Source organism: Saccostrea cucullata, unplaced genomic scaffold (assembly GCF_032062105.1).
Source record: "Saccostrea cucullata isolate Sc308-1 unplaced genomic scaffold, CSIRO_AGI_Scuc_v1 ctg5618, whole genome shotgun sequence".
In the NCBI taxonomy this organism is placed as follows: Eukaryota; Metazoa; Mollusca; class Bivalvia; order Ostreida; family Ostreidae; genus Saccostrea; species Saccostrea cuccullata.
Window position 1 is genome coordinate 52901 of NW_026938927.1, and position 16787 is coordinate 69687.

Sequence of the window (16787 nt, forward strand, 5' to 3'; positions counted from 1 at the left end):
GTTAAATATACTGCCTAGTCATATGACATTATTCTTCCTAATCACATTACTAACAAGAGGCCCAGGGACCACATCATTCACCTGGGCAACTGGCGAGGTTTAATCAAAATTCAGTTCAGTATTGAAAATTTTAATTATAAAAGTGGATTCAGGAGAGGGGAAGGGGTATTTGAACAAACTTAAATCTAGACTTCCTACAGATGCTTTTAAATTAGTAGGATACATAATGGCTAACCTGTTTATAAGATGAAGTTTTTATTGATTATTAGCCTTTATATTCCTTTCTGCAACTGTATGATCCACTTTAATGGCCCCTCTATTATCCTGGTTGTTCATGATTTGAACAAATTTAAATCTACATCACCTTTTTTATTCTTTTATATTGATTATAAATCATGGCTTAATTTGTTGTTCTTGTGAAGAATTTTAACGATTTTTCTATGTACTCCTACGTCATAACCTTGATCACCAATTGTAGCCCCACTCTACCCCCGAGAGTCATGATTTGAACAACTTAAATCCACACTACCCAAGGATGCTTCCACATAAATATAAAAAATCACAGCTTTGCTGTTCTCAAGAAGAAGAACTTTCAAAGATATTTTTCTATGTACTCCTTTTTTAAACTTTTGATCACCCATTATGGCCCCACGTGCACCCTTGCCCCAGGGGTCATTTGTGATTTAAACACACGGGTACGATGAACTTGGTAGTTGTGGAAGTACCGCGCATCGAATTATGGGAAAAAGGGTACCAGATTCCCGGAAGTTGACATCATTTCCTGGTTAAACAAGAGGGGAGAGGAGTACTAAATGGGTAGAGGTGTCACACCGGTAATCGACCAATCAAAATGAACTTATCAAATGTAGGTCCATACATATAAAATTGATTTTCCTTTCTTTTGAGACGTTTTTCTATTCTCTTCCAAGCCATTTTTACAACTTTGGTACCTGTGCCTAGTAAATTTTATGTAATTTTTGAACAAATAAAGGTTTTTGACAGGAACTATTTTTCCGGGCATGGGAAGCTACTTCCTGCGATGCACTCGGAATGTTTATAAACACATTGAAATAAATGATGGAATATATCAAGTTTATTTTTCTTGAACTAAGAAAGCTGAAAACCTAGGATCCCCCGCCCCCCTGAAATCGAAACCTGCTGCCGTAAATTGTTCTTGCCAGCGTTTGGGAAATATGGGTGATTTGCATCAATTACACTTTTATTGACTTCATCGGTGCGTAAACCGGACGAGATTTATTGGCATGGTTCATATTGATGCATGTTTATAAGGAGCTTCTATAATAACTAAAAACTTTATTTACAACAGCACTTTGCTCAACTAAATTAACTATTTGGGAATCCTATTAGAGTAAACAATGGACATGTTCATGTCGATTAAAGGCTATAAATATAACTTGAAAAATCCATTAAAATGTGAGTCTCTTATAAATAAATAGGTCGGTTAAAGGATAAAGATTTCTGAAATAAGTCTAATGAAATGTGTATCTCTTATAATGTCGACCAATATATTTTTAACAAACCAAAAAAAAAAAAAAAAAAACGGTGTGGTTACAAGGCATCGTAGTTCTTAGCAGCCGTTTACTCTAACATTAAATCCTCCGGGAAATCTTCATTTTATCGCTTCATTACTGAAGCCGCTTTATAAGGAGATTTGTCTATAGATTGCTCTTGTTTTATGTCTACGTGGAGTCAAAGATCTAACTTAAATAAGATTGCAAGGCTAAGACTGACTAATGGTAATCACTCGCCGGTTTTGGTTCCGGATTTTACACACCAAACCTATCGGTGGTTATCTCTGCGTTTGAGACGCTTGAATCTTTATGTTTACATTCTGATCGACTGCGGATTACGTTATGCCTCAGCGCTGTTCTGTGCCGTTTTGTTGTAATTATGGTGGACACCAGTTTCCAAAAAATAAACAACGTCGGTTGCAGTGGAGAATTGCCATAAAACGGCTTGACCCGCGAACTAAAAAACTCTGGGAGCCTAATGACAGAGACGTTGTCTGCGACCTGCATTTTGTTGCAAGCGATTACAAGGACACGTCAGGTTAGGAAACGTAAATATTGACTTAACTTTGTTAGTTTGTTTTAAATTTTGTGTTTTTATTTACGATAAGACCTTTATGCACTTTGAGATGATAAAATTAATACATAATGCTTCAAACTCTTCGGAAAGGAGGAGTGTATTCTAGTGTATACATAAGTACTCAGTACGGTTCATTGCACAATGGTCATTTTGTTTGTCAAAATAAAGTTTTCTTAATATTTGAATTTATGACTGATCAACCACTGCCAATAAATTTCAATTTTCTTCTGTTGATTAACATTAAGAATTTGAATATTGATAGTGGTTCTTCATATTGTTTTACTTAGTTAAGTTTACCTAGTTCCTGTTGCTTTGTGTTATTTTTATTTATTTCAGCGCAGCAGATATAGACCAACAAAAGATTCCAGAAAGATAAGTTCAATCACTTTTTTTATTATTATTTGATAAACAGATAAATGTGCAGTCTTACATGTAGTCTTACTTAAAACTTATCTTTAAAATCATGTGTGTTTATTGTTATTTTTTTATATATATATATATATATATATATATAAAATATACATGTATATTGATCAAAAAGTGTCATAAATCAACATTTTTTCAACAGCTGATCACCTCCATCTAAAAGATGATGCAGTGCCATCTATTCTTATTCCTGATCATGACCCTCCAACTCCAAGCTCAAGGCAACAAAGAATGTCTCGGAGGAAGCAAGAACTTGATGAGCCAGTCCTTCAAGCTATCGGTGTACAGCAGGAAGTTGTCATAGAGCAGAGAGAAAACGAGGAAGCACCATCACCACAAGCAACGCCAGAGGAAGCTTCTTTAGTTAAGAATCCTTTTTCAAAAAAATGCTCCATTGAGAATTTTAAGGACAATCCAGATGCAATTTCATACTATACAGGTTTCAGTGATTATGACCAGTTCATGACACTGTTTTATTGTCTTGGTCCATGTGTAGATGAGCTCGATTACAAATGTTCTGTACTTGAACCTAAGGACCAGCTTTTTCTTACTTTAATGAAGTTAAGGCAGGCCAAAGAAGACTTTGAATTGTCTCTGTTTTTTCAAGTTTCCACTTCCACTGTTTTAAGAATTGTCATTACTTGGATAAATTTTTTGTATTTTCAATTGAAAGAACTAAATTTCTGGCCTTCTGAAGATATTGTTCAAGATTTTATGCCCACCAATTTTGATGAAAAATTTCCCAGTACGAGAGTAATATTAGATGCTACAGAAATCCCCATACAAAAACCATCTGATGTAAATTCTCAGTCTATTACCTGGTCTAATTACAAACACAGAAACACAATCAAAGCAATGATTGGTGTTACACCAAGGGGTGCAGTATCTTATGTTTCAGATGCGTATGGAGGATCTGCAAGTGATAGAATGATCATTGAAAGATCTGAGTTGTTAAACAAGGGTATGTTTAAAAAAGGTGACAGCATTATGGCTGATAGGGGGATTATGGTTCAAGATCTTTTTGCAAATAATGACGTTCAAGTAAACACCCCAACGTTTCTAAAAGGAAAGTCTCAGCTTGATGCCCACGAGGTCGTTCATGATCGGCGTGTGGCATCCAAGCGCATACATGTAGAGAGGGTGATAGGTCTTGCCAAAAGGTACAAAATTCTAAAAGGTGAACTCTGTCACAGCAAGCTGCAGCTTGGTTCACGTATTATATTTATATGCTTTGTTTTAAGCAACTTCAGAAAGTGTATTGTTGACAAATTTGCATAATTGCTTCAGGAACTCCGATCCTCAGCCAGGAAGGCTAACTCTTTAATTTAAAATTCAATTCAAAAAGTCTCAAAACTCAACTTTAAGATGAAATAGAAATTTTATTATATTTTTGAGTAAAATGCTATTAAAATATATAAGTCGTGAAACTATACAGAAGATATTAACTTTAAATCTGTGTCCATGCACCTTTAAAGATGATGTTTGAAAAATTATCGGAAGTAAAAACACATAACTTTAAAAATTCAAAGACATTTTTGTGAGCATTTTCAAATAGTGGATAAGTCAATGCCTGATTTTCAGAACCTGAGGATTGGAGTACCTTAATGGAACTTGCTGATATATGTTTGATTTGGATTGAAGAAAGACTATGAAATAAATCATGTATAACAATGTAAATTCTTTCAAAATTTTTTATGGAAACAAAATAAGGAAACCATTAATCTTCACATACATATTTATTACAGTGTATATGCATGTACATACAAATGCTGTAATGGGAACACAAAATGTCCATCTACTAAGACTTAAAACAGTCTAAAATACACAAAGGTTCCTTTTGCAAAGGCATCAGTTTACAGAAAATAAATGTTGTTTTCAATGGGGATTTGCCATAAAGTGACTAGACCCACAAAATAAATAAACTCGTTTTAAACATTTTAATGAAATACTGGGTATTTCCATTTCTGTATTTTTTCTTTGTGATATCTCTTTGAAGTTTAGTGGAGTTAATTTCTTTATATTTCCATTTCTATTTGTTTTCTCTTTGATAACTTGTTGAAGGTTAGTGGAGTTGATTTCTTGATAATTCTACCAGAATGTAAATTTGGCAAATCAATAGGTCAAGAGCTAAGGAGGCCTAAATATGCATGTAAATCTTGTGCGATTGTCTTTGTGTTTGATGTCAGTGGGTGGGTACATTTGAAATTGACATGGAAGTAATTTAAATCTAATAGTCTACATTTTAAAATCTACATTTTATAAATTTATATGTACAATTTTATTTCACAATGACACTATATGCTAACTAGACAGTGATTCCTTAAATAATTTTACAGCAATTAATGTTTACAAAGAGTTGATCAATGAATGTCAGCACAATATATTTTCCTGGCAGCAATATAATAAATATGGTAGGCTTATAAAATGCATTCAATATTTTGCACTGCAAGAATTACCAGAGTATTTTGCATACAACTTTGAAGCAACAAATGGTCGGAACCACTTTCTATAAAACAGATCTAGTTTAGGAACTAAACAAAATTTACAATACTCCTGGTCAAATTCAATTTTTTCTACAAACAGTGATTTAAAAGTATAAACTACAAAATAACAAAATTGCCTTCCAGTGATAAGTAATTGACCTTGAATTTGATCATAATAATTTGATGATTTCTTAAGTTGAATGACTCCATTTTTTTGCTCTAAATACCTAAAATACTTCAGACACTTTAATTCGATATTTACATTTCGACCTAAATATGGACATTTAACTTCAACAATATGCATATCGTCAATAATTCCATCTGGGGAAGCACCAAGAAATGGTTTTTCTGTGTAAATAAAAAAGCCACATCCCTTAACTTTAACTTTGTATTCAGATTCAAAACATTTTATAGCTTTCCTTTCATAATTTTTACCGTGCAATGTTGCTAAAGAGTTAATCTGCTTTGATGAGAATATTGATTCACATAATTTGTCCTTGTTTCGCCTGTCCGTCATATGGGATATTTGTCCAAAGTTAGATGCAGTTAGTCTCCAGGTCCTCTCTCCAAACCATTTTTTGTTAGTCGATTGCCCACGTGTTGCAACTTCTATCTTCTCTCTCTCCAAATCATTCACCTGTGAATATTTTTTACATAATGCAAATAAATTTTGGTGGGTCCTTTTAATGTTTTTCAAAACACAAAGTGATTAATTTTTTTCTGTTCTTGATCTGATAAAGTTTTTTTTAATAAACAATTGACAAAGTATTGAACACTTAGTACATGTACCTTCAATGCTTCATCAACCCAATACTCAGTGAAAGGTAGTGAGAGATAATCATGATCATGAACTGCAGACTGAAAAAGAAAGATAAAATCATGATTTATAGTTCTAAGCTTTAATTTTTTTAAAACTAAAAGTAAAAAACAGATCACCAACACTTCGTGAGAATGCAGCAGTAAATTTATTTTGTTGTTATCTTCCGCAATTTTAACCTCAAGGTGTTGGTCTCCAGCTTTTCTTTGTTCTAATTTTTTTTTTTTAGATACAGTTTTGAAATAAGAAATACAAAATGTTCTCTTGCTTCAATTGCAATTAAATTAATCTTTTTAAACATTGAGGTACTGTAAGCACTGCGCTCACAAAATGATACCCCCACCTCCTATTGGTTATAGTGGAAAAGAACATGTATTGCGATTGGATACACAAATGAGTTTGGGACCAAAGGTATTTTCATTATACCCCCCGCTTGAAAAGTGGGAGGGTATATAGTAATCGGTATGTCCGTCCGTCCGTCCGTTTGTACGTCCGTCCATCTGTTACGCTTTGGGGTACCCATCTCTTATCCGCAACTCCTCTCATACCACTGAAGGAAATTTAATAAAACTTTGTCAGAATCTTTATTACATATTGCCATTGTGCATCTCCTATATTACATTTTGATCTGACATAAATTTTAGATCTTCCAGACCAAACCATGGATACTTCCACTATATTCATATGGGAGGCAGGGGGTATTATTTAGTGAGCTTATTGCTCACAGTACTTGGAGTTTTATTTCTTATACCTTCAAATCAGCTCCTTTGAATAAGTAGCGATAGGCAATATCTGCCGACGATTTTGCGGTATAATTGATGAGGATGTTCCTCACCCTGTCCTCAAAACCCTCCATATTCCTCCTCTTCTCTGGACGGGGATCATCTAATATTGACTCTGACTTGCGTTTTCGTGAAAGATGTTCTACCTTTACTGGTGATCCTGTAAGAAAAAAGTGTCAAGTTGAAATATTTAAAATGATAGGTAAAACCACAATACATTCTTCAAATTCATATTCTGTGTTATTTATGTTATAGGTACACCCAGACTAAAGCTAAATATTGTAGCAGAAAGTATACAGGGAACTTATACTGCCTTGCTAGTAAGCTAGCTTTTCTAGTGATGCGGTAAACTATCCCTCTATTTCAGGCAAGTTTAGAAATGTTGAGCCTGTTAAACCCTTGGATGGGTGACCACTTCATGTTAAATATCAAATCTTGTAATAATTATTCAAAAAGCATATTGAGGATTACCAGGGGTATAATAGCTCAAAAAATAACTATAAATCAATATATAAATGTAAACCTTTATGGGAAATCTTTGGTTTATTGAACATCATAAGGTTTTCTGTGCACGTTTTCTCAATGCCAGTCAGTTCTCCTAACCCAGTGAACTTCTCCAGCATCACCATCACTGCTGCTAGATGCTTACACGTTCCGTTTGGGCCCTTACCAGCAGGACATTCGCAGTGGGAACTTAAAATATCTCCGGATTGCTTTTCTAGTCGAAGCTTGTAGTTGTATGTCACCTGATTGATAAAAATACATACATGTTATTTGCCCAATTCATAAAAATACAAAGAATACGTGTATTACAAATTACAAAATGGACTTTCTATCTGGAATAAAATGATAAGTATAGAGATTTGAAAAAAAAAAAAAAGGCATAGATTAAATTTCTTGCTGAGTCTATGTAAATGTTCAACTGACCTTATTTTTCATGGCTGCACTGACTATTCCCGTAAAAAATATGTCGGCCTGAATGAGCACAGAACACGCCAGGATTCTCTTCGAATCGTACAACAATTCACCATTCTTGATGGCCTTAATATTTCTTGCCGAGTCATTATCACCTACAAAAATAAATACTTATTAATTTCATTACTAAAGTTCATTGCATTAAAAACAAGAAGTCTGTGAAGAAATCATTAATGCTCACTAGTGATATCCCTGCTCTAATGTTGATTTACCATCTCTTCTGTGTTCACTGTTTGAAATAACTTTAAATATTTCCAAACAAAGAGTAGCAAGAAAATTGGTAGAATTCATCAGCATATACATGTAGGTATGAGATCAAATTTATAGGGAGCTGGGCCCATTCACATTATTGTTTAAATGAACTCAGAAAAGGCTCATTTTTGGGGGGCTAGTACATTTTTGACAGGTCTGACAACTTTCACTAGCAATCAGCCCTGCATGTCTACTGTCTGCGTAATTTTTCAGGGAGTTTCAAACATTGCCCTTCTTGTATTTCGAGTACATACAAAAATAAATCCAGTGCCACTATATGGCATGCCTAGCAAAGAGTACTAAAATTTCAATCATCAATTCTACAATTTAATAAAGTAGTAAGTTGCGCTGAGAAAAAATTGTTAAGGACAGACACAACTGACACTCAGACAGACACACAAGGATTATATCACAGTATAAGTATTACCCCTCTCTCCTTAGGAGTGGGGGTACATGTAAAATGAAAGATGATAGATAAAAAACATATTTTTTTCAACATAGGATTATACTACTCTGAATTTAGTACATGTATATTATATATTCAAAGTTATGAAACCTGCAAGGCGGTGAAGAAAGTAGGCTTCTGTTTGGTCCCTTGTTACACTAGGTAAAAGTCCTTGGTGATCTGGCTTCAATTGTTGAAATCCAGTGGATGGCCAGTTCACATCTAGAGGTTCTGGCAGAAGAACAGGCGGTGGTAAAAAGTTCTTGTTCCTATCATAGGACTCAAGCCTGGATATAAATTATTGTTGGAATTTAGAATTAATCATTACCCAGATATTTGGATGAAAATGGCATAATTCAGATTATTATTTCATAAGCAGATAAGTTAGAACAAACATAAAATACTGTATATATATGTCTATAAAAATAGGGAAAAAGTTTCAATATATTGCATTATTACACATGAAGTAGGTTCACCGGCCTACGGCAAGCTCACTTATGGTATAATAAGGGAGACATTTTTTTTCTAAATTATTGAAAAATAGCCCTAGAGCATAAAATTGACCTCAATTTTCATTCTTTTTTTTTTTACTTTCAGTTTATAAAGTAAAACTCTCTTAATTTCTAAGTTGTAGTATAATCTGATTCATTGCTCTTTAATTTGAAACATTTATAATTTCACTATATAGGCCTAATATGGTGATAAATTGTATTTTTCAACCTTCAACATGGGAAGCAGGGTTGCAAATAACCACTCGCCCACTCGCAAATGCTAGTAAATTTTCCTGTGGGCGACCAGCTCTTGAGAATATTATCGCCCACATGGCAAGTAAGAATTTTATCGGACCTTTTTCAGAATCAAATCGTAGTTTGGTTCAACTATCCAATGTACTTTCGTTTTCATATCCCAGGCGGATTTTTCAAATATTAATTGTAGCTTTATTTGAGATACAAAATATGTCAATCTAGTCAACATTTACCTTAAATTTAAAGAGTAATCATTATTGTAACAAGAATCCCCCCATTCTTTTTCTGCCGCCATGAAGGCAGCCATGTTGGGTGTCCACTGTAAATATAACACCTGGTTAATTCAGTCCAGGTATGTTTGGCTCCTTTATTTATGAAAAAAACGGCATACCGACCCTTGATAATTTGGGAATGTTACAAGAATCAAATATTTTTAAAGCCTAATTCAAAATACATGCCCTGAAACAACTTAAATCAAAAGAAACAAAATTGAATGGTAATCACTCGCCGGTTTTGGTTCCGGATTTTACACACCAAACCTATCGGTGGTTATCTCTGCGTTTGAGACGCTTGAATCTTTATGTTTACATGCTGATCGACTGCGGATTACGTTATGCCTCAGCGCTGTTCTGTGCCGTTTTGTTGTAATTATGGTGGACACCAGTTTCCAAAAAATAAACAACGTCGGTTGCAGTGGAGAATTGCCATAAAACGGCTTGACCCGCGAACTAAAAAACTCTGGGAGCCTAATGACAGAGACGTTGTCTGCGACCTGCATTTTGTTGCAAGCGATTACAAGGACACGTCAGGTTAGGAAACGTAAATATTGACTTAACTTTGTTAGTTTGTTTTAAATTTTGTGTTTTTATTTACGATAAGACCTTTATGCACTTTGAGGTGATAAAATTAATACATAATGCTTCAAACTCTGCGGAAAGGAGGGGTGTATTCTAGTGTATACATAAGTACTCAGTACGGTTTATTGCACAATGGTCATTTTGTTTGTCAAAATAAAGTTTTCTTAATATTTGAATTTATAACTGATCAACCACTGCCAATAAATTTCAATTTTCTTCTGTTGATTAACATTAAGAATTTGAATATTGATAGTGGTTCTTCATATTGTTTTACTTAGTTAAGTTTACCTAGTTCCTGTTGCTTTGTGTTATTTTTATTTATTTCAGCGCAGCAGATATAGACCAACAAAAGATTCCAAAAAGATAAGTTCAATCACTTTTTTTATTATTATCATTTGATAAACAGATAAATGTGCAGTCTTACATGTAGTCTTACTTAAAACTTATCTTTAAAATCATGTGTGTTTATTGTTATTTAGCCTATTGAAAAGTTCTAAACTATGATAACTATCCAACTAATAAATCATCACGTGCAATTTTTCATTATTATGATGTGTTTCATATATATATATATATATTAAATATACATGTATATTGATCAAAAAGTGTCATAAATAAACATTTTTTCAACAGCTGATCACCTCCATCTAAAAGATGATGCAGTGCCATCTATTCTTATTCCTGATCATGACCCTCCTACTCCAAGCCCAAGGCAACAAAGACTGTCTCGGAGGAAGCAAGAACTTGATGAGCCAGACCTTCAAGCTATCGGTGTACAGCAGGAAGTTGTCATAGAGCAGAGAGAAAACGAGGAAGCACCATCACCACAAGCAACGCCAGAGGAAGCTTCTTTAGTTAAGAATCCTTTTTCAAAAAAATGCTCCATTGAGAATTTTAAGGACAATCCAGATGCAATTTCATACTATACAGGTTTCAGTGATTATGACCAGTTCATGACACTGTTTTATTGTCTTGGTCCATGTGTAGATGAGCTCGATTACAAATGTTCTGTACTTGAACCTAAGGACCAGCTTTTTCTTACTTTAATGAAGTTAAGGCAGGCCAAAGAAGACTTTGAATTGTCTCTGTTTTTTCAAGTTTCCACTTCCACTGTTTCAAGAATTGTCATTACTTGGATTAATTTTTTGTATTTTCAATTGAAAGAACTAAATTTCTGGCCTTCTGAAGATATTGTTCAAGATTTTATGCCCACCAATTTTGATGAAAAATTTCCCAGTACGAGAGTAATATTAGATGCTACAGAAATCCCCATACAAAAACCATCTGATGTAAATTCTCAGTCTATTACCTGGTCTAATTACAAACACAGAAACACAATCAAAGCAATGATTGGTGTTACACCAAGGGGTGCAGTATCTTATGTTTCAGATGCGTATGGAGGATCTGCAAGTGATAGAATGATCATTGAAAGATCTGAGTTGTTAAACAAGGGTATGTTTAAAAAAGGTGACAGCATTATGGCTGATAGGGGGATTATGGTTCAAGATCTTTTTGCAAATAATGACGTTCAAGTAAACACCCCAACGTTTCTAAAAGGAAAGTCTCAGCTTGATGCCCACGAGGTCGTTCATGATCGGCGTGTGGCATCCAAGCGCATACATGTAGAGAGGGTGATAGGTCTTGCCAAAAGGTACAAAATTCTAAAAGGTGAACTCTGTCACAGCAAGCTGCAGCTTGGTTCACGTATTATATTTATATGCTTTGTTTTAAGCAACTTCAGAAAGTGTATTGTTGACAAATTTGCATAATTGCTTCAGGAACTCCGATCCTCAGCCAGGAAGGCTAACTCTTTAATTTAAAATTCAATTCAAAAAGTCTCAAAACTCAACTTTAAGATGAAATAGAAATTTTATTATATTTTTGAGTAAAATGCTATTAAAATATATAAGTCGTGAAACTATACAGAAGATATTAACTTTAAATCTGTGTCCATGCACCTTTAAAGATGATGTTTGAAAAATTATCGGAAGTAAAAACACATAACTTTAAAAATTCAAAGACATTTTTGTGAGCATTTTCTAATAGTGGATAAGTCAATGCCTGATTTTCAGAACCTGAGGATTGGAGTACCTTAATGGAACTTGCTGATATATGTTTGATTTGGATTGAAGAAAGACTATGAAATAAATCATGTATAACAATGTAAATTCTTTCAAAATTTTTTATGGAAACAAAATAAGGAAACCATTAATCTTCACATACATATTTATTACAGTGTATATGCATGTACATACAAATGCTGTAATGGGAACACAAAATGTCCATCTACTAAGACTTAAAACAGTCTAAAATACACAAAGGTTCCTTTTGCAAAGGCATCAGTTTACAGAAAATAAATGTTGTTTTCAATGGGGATTTGCCATAAAGTGACTAGACCCACAAAATAAATAAACTCGTTTTAAACATTTTAATGAAATACTGGGTATTTCCATTTCTGTATTTTTTCTTTGTGATATCTCTTTGAAGTTTAGTGGAGTTAATTTCTTTATATTTCCATTTCTATTTGTTTTCTCTTTGATAACTTGTTGAAGGTTAGTGGAGTTGATTTCTTGATAATTCTACCAGAATGTAAATTTGGCAAATCAATAGTTCAAGAGCTAAGGAGGCCTAAATATGCATGTAAATCTTGTGAGATTGTCTTTGTGTTTGATGTCAGTGGGTGGGTACATTTGAAATTGACATGGAAGTAATTTAAATCTAATAGTCTACATTTTAAAATCTACATTTTATAAATTTATATGTACAATTTTATTTCACAATGACACTATATGCTAACTAGACAGTGATTCCTTAAATAATTTTACAGCAATTAATGTTTACAAAGAGTTGATCAATGAATGTCAGCACAATATATTTTCCTGGCAGCAATATAATAAATATGGTAGGCTTATAAAATGCATTCAATATTTTGCACTGCAAGAATTACCAGAGTATTTTGCATACAACTTTGAAGCAACAAATGGTCGGAACCACTTTCTATAAAACAGATCTAGTTTAGGAACTAAACAAAATTTACAATACTCCTGGTCAAATTCAATTTTTTCTACAAACAGTGATTTAAAAGTATAAACTACAAAATAACAAAATTGCCTTCCAGTGATAAGTAATTGACCTTGAATTTGATCATAATAATTTGATGATTTCTTAAGTTGAATGACTCCATTTTTTTGCTCTAAATACCTAAAATACTTCAGACACTTTAATTCGATATTTACATTTCGACCTAAATATGGACATTTAACTTCAACAATATGCATATCGTCAATAATTCCATCTGGGGAAGCACCAAGAAATGGTTTTTCTGTGTAAATAAAAAAGCCACATCCCTTAACTTTAACTTTGTATTCAGATTCAAAACATTTTATAGCTTTCCTTTCATAATTTTTACCGTGCAATGTTGCTAAAGAGTTAATCTGCTTTGATGAGAATATTGATTCACATAATTTGTCCTTGTTTCGCCTGTCCGTCATATGGGATATTTGTCCAAAGTTAGATGCAGTTAGTCTCCAGGTCCTCTCTCCAAACCATTTTTTGTTAGTCGATTGCCCACGTGTTGCAACTTCTATCTTCTCTCTCTCCAAATCATTCACCTGTGAATATTTTTTTCATTATGCAAATAAATTTTGGTGGGTCCTTTTAATGTTTTTCAAAACACAAAGTGATTATTTTTTTTCTGTTCTTGATCTGATAAAGTTTTTTTTTTAATAAACAATTGACAAAGTATTGAACACTTAGTACATGTACCTTCAATGCTTCATCAACCCAATACTCAGTGAAAGGTAGTGAGAGATAATCATGATCATGAACTGCAGACTGAAAAAGAAAGATAAAATCATGATTTATAGTTCTAAGCTTTAATTTTTTTAAAACTAAAAGTAAAAAACAGATCACCAACACTTCGTGAGAATGCAGCAGTAAATTTATTTTGTTGTTATCTTCCGCAATTTTAACCTCAAGGTGTTGGTCTCCAGCTTTTCTTTGTTCTAATTTTTTTTTTTTAGATACAGTTTTGAAATAAGAAATACAAAATGTTCTCTTGCTTCAATTGCAATTAAATTAATCTTTTTAAACATTGAGGTACTGTAAGCACTGCGCTCACAAAATGATACCCCCACCTCCTATTGGTTATAGTGGAAAAGAACATGTATTGCGATTGGATACACAAATGAGTTTGGGACCAAAGGTATTTTCATTATACCCCCCGCTTGAAAAGTGGGAGGGTATATAGTAATCGGTATGTTCGTTTGTCTGTACGTCCGTCCATCTGTTACGCTTTAAGGGTACCCATCTCTTATGCGCAACTCCTCTCATACCACTGAAGGAAATTTAATAAAACTTTGTCAGAATCTTTATTACATATTGCCATTGTGCATCTCCTATATTACATTTTGATCTGACATAAATTTTAGATCTTCCAGACCAAACCATGGATACTTCCACTATATTCATATGGGAGGCAGGGGGTATTATTTAGTGAGCTTATTGCTCACAGTACTTGGAGTTTTATTTCTTATACCTTCAAATCAGCTCCTTTGAATAAGTAGCGATAGGCAATATCTGCCGACGATTTTGCGGTATAATTGATGAGGATGTTCCTCACCCTGTCCTCAAAACCCTCCATATTCCTCCTCTTCTCTGGACGGGGATCATCTAATATTGACTCTGACTTGCGTTTTCGTGAAAGATGTTCTACCTTTACTGGTGATCCTGTAAGAAAAAAGTGTCAAGTTGAAATATTTAAAATGATAGGTAAAACCACAATACATTCTTCAAATTCATATTCTGTGTTATTTATGTTATAGGTACACCCAGACTAAAGCTAAATATTGTAGCAGAAAGTATACAGGGAACTTATACTGCCTTGCTAGTAAGCTAGCTTTTCTAGTGATGCGGTAAACTATCCCTCTATTTCAGGCAAGTTTAGAAATGTTGAGCCTGTTAAACCCTTGGATGGGTGACCACTTCATGTTAAATATCAAATCTTGTAATAATTATTCAAAAAGCATATTGAGGATTACCAGGGGTATAATAGCTCAAAAAATAACTATAAATCAATATATAAATGTAAACCTTTATGGGAAATCTTTGGTTTATTGAACATCATAAGGTTTTCTGTGCACGTTTTCTCAATGCCAGTCAGTTCTCCTAACCCAGTGAACTTCTCCAGCATCACCATCACTGCTGCTAGATGCTTACACGTTCCGTTTGGGCCCTTACCAGCAGGACATTCGCAGTGGGAACTTAAAATATCTCCGGATTGCTTTTCTAGTCGAAGCTTGTAGTTGTATGTCACCTGATTGATAAAAATACATACATGTTATTTGCCCAATTCATAAAAATACAAAGAATACGTGTATTACAAATTACAAAATGGACTTTCTATCTGGAATAAAATGATAAGTATAGAGATTTGAAAAAAAAAAAAAGGCATAGATTAAATTTCTTGCTGAGTCTATGTAAATGTTCAACTGACCTTATTTTTCATGGCTGCACTGACTATTCCCGTAAAAAATATGTCGGCCTGAATGAGCACAGAACACGCCAGGATTCTCTTCGAATCGTACAACAATTCACCATTCTTGATGGCCTTAATATTTCTTGCCGAGTCATTATCACCTACAAAAATAAATACTTATTAATTTCATTACTAAAGTTCATTGCATTAAAAACAAGAAGTCTGTGAAGAAATCATTAATGCTCACTAGTGATATCCCTGCTCTAATGTTGATTTACCATCTCTTCTGTGTTCACTGTTTGAAATAACTTTAAATATTTCCAAACAAAGAGTAGCAAGAAAATTGGTAGAATTCATCAGCATATACATGTAGGTATGAGATCAAATTTATAGGGAGCTGGGCCCATTCACATTATTGTTTAAATGAACTCAGAAAAGGCTCATTTTTGGGGGGCTAGTACATTTTTGACAGGTCTGACAACTTTCACTAGCAATCAGCCCTGCATGTCTACTGTCTGCGTAATTTTTCAGGGAGTTTCAAACATTGCCCTTCTTGTATTTCGAGTACATACAAAAATAAATCCAGTGCCACTATATGGCATGCCTAGCAAAGAGTACTAAAATTTCAATCATCAATTCTACAATTTAATAAAGTAGTAAGTTGCGCTGAGAAAAAATTGTTAAGGACAGACACAACTGACACTCAGACAGACACACAAGGATTATATCACAGTATAAGTATTACCCCTCTCTCCTTAGGAGTGGGGGTACATGTAAAATGAAAGATGATAGATAAAAAACATATTTTTTTCAACATAGGATTATACTACTCTGAATTTAGTACATGTATATTATATATTCAAAGTTATGAAACCTGCAAGGCGGTGAAGAAAGTAGGCTTCTGTTTGGTCCCTTGTTACACTAGGTAAAAGTCCTTGGTGATCTGGCTTCAATTGTTGAAATCCAGTGGATGGCCAGTTCACATCTAGAGGTTCTGGCAGAAGAACAGGCGGTGGTAAAAAGTTCTTGTTCCTATCATAGGACTCAAGCCTGGATATAAATTATTGTTGGAATTTAGAATTAATCATTACCCAGATATTTGGATGAAAATGGCATAATTCAGATTATTATTTCATAAGCAGATAAGTTAGAACAAACATAAAATACTGTATATATATGTCTATAAAAATAGGGAAAAAGTTTCAATATATTGCATTATTACACATGAAGTAGGTTCACCGGCCTACGGCAAGCTCACTTATGGTATAATAAGGGAGACATTTTTTTTCTAAATTATTGAAAAATAGCCCTAGAGCATAAAATTGACCTCAATTTTCATTCTTTTTTTTTTTACTTTCAGTTTATAAAGTAAAACTCTCTTAATTTCTAAGTTGTAGTATAATCTGATTCATTGCTCTT

The 16787-nt window shown here is 33.7% G+C and overlaps 4 protein-coding genes across 4 annotated transcripts; 2 read left to right on the forward strand and 2 right to left on the reverse strand.

Annotated features, from left to right (window-relative positions):
• The first annotated feature begins 1874 nt into the window (after positions 1-1874).
• LOC134251848 (uncharacterized) lies at positions 1875-3813 on the forward strand. Its single transcript, XM_062734268.1, has 2 exons — positions 1875-2070; positions 2678-3813. Exons 1-2 carry the CDS (start codon positions 1875-1877, stop codon positions 3811-3813), a joined length of 1332 nt encoding a protein of 443 aa, XP_062590252.1.
• Positions 3814-4312: 499 nt separating this feature from the next.
• On the reverse strand, positions 4313-9342 carry LOC134251843 (uncharacterized). Its single transcript, XM_062734264.1, has 7 exons — positions 9269-9342; positions 8401-8585; positions 7545-7687; positions 7141-7363; positions 6587-6777; positions 5808-5876; positions 4313-5655 (listed from the first exon to the last, which is right to left on the reverse strand). Exons 1-7 carry the CDS (start codon positions 9340-9342, stop codon positions 4966-4968), a joined length of 1575 nt encoding a protein of 524 aa, XP_062590248.1. The 3' UTR covers positions 4313-4965.
• Positions 9343-9648: 306 nt separating this feature from the next.
• Positions 9649-11661, forward strand: LOC134251844 (uncharacterized). The gene is made up of 2 exons (XM_062734265.1): positions 9649-9844; positions 10526-11661. The coding sequence occupies exons 1-2, from the start codon at positions 9649-9651 to the stop codon at positions 11659-11661; spliced, it is 1332 nt and encodes a 443-aa protein (XP_062590249.1).
• Positions 11662-12564: 903 nt separating this feature from the next.
• LOC134251845 (uncharacterized) lies at positions 12565-16423 on the reverse strand. The gene is made up of 6 exons (XM_062734266.1): positions 16243-16423; positions 15387-15529; positions 14984-15206; positions 14430-14620; positions 13658-13726; positions 12565-13503 (listed from the first exon to the last, which is right to left on the reverse strand). Exons 2-6 carry the CDS (start codon positions 15396-15398, stop codon positions 12814-12816), a joined length of 1185 nt encoding a protein of 394 aa, XP_062590250.1. The 5' UTR covers positions 15399-15529; positions 16243-16423; the 3' UTR covers positions 12565-12813.
• Between the last annotated feature and the right edge of the window lie 364 nt (positions 16424-16787).

Bases quoted from the DNA above. Each gene is read 5' to 3' on its own strand.
- LOC134251848 (XM_062734268.1), top strand. From the start codon at position 1,875: ATGCCTCAGCGCTGTTCTGTGCCGTTTTGTTGTAATTATGGTGGACAC. The intron at 2,071-2,677 runs GTTAGGAAACGT...TTTTTTCAACAG, and splicing joins CGATTACAAGGACACGTCAG to CTGATCACCTCCATCTAAAA.
- LOC134251843 (XM_062734264.1), bottom strand. From the start codon at position 9,342: ATGGCTGCCTTCATGGCGGCAGAAAAAGAATGGGGGGATTCTTGTTAC. The intron at 7,688-8,400 runs GTTTCATAACTT...TTATTTTTGTAG, and splicing joins CTTTCTTCACCGCCTTGCAG to GTGATAATGACTCGGCAAGA. The intron at 6,778-7,140 runs GTTTACATTTAT...TTTTTCTTACAG, and splicing joins ACCAAAGATTTCCCATAAAG to GATCACCAGTAAAGGTAGAA.
- LOC134251844 (XM_062734265.1), top strand. From the start codon at position 9,649: ATGCCTCAGCGCTGTTCTGTGCCGTTTTGTTGTAATTATGGTGGACAC. The intron at 9,845-10,525 runs GTTAGGAAACGT...TTTTTTCAACAG, and splicing joins CGATTACAAGGACACGTCAG to CTGATCACCTCCATCTAAAA.
- LOC134251845 (XM_062734266.1), bottom strand. The intron at 14,621-14,983 runs GTTTACATTTAT...TTTTTCTTACAG, and splicing joins ACCAAAGATTTCCCATAAAG to GATCACCAGTAAAGGTAGAA. The intron at 13,727-14,429 runs GTATAAGAAATA...TTTCTTTTTCAG, and splicing joins TCAAAGGAGCTGATTTGAAG to TCTGCAGTTCATGATCATGA.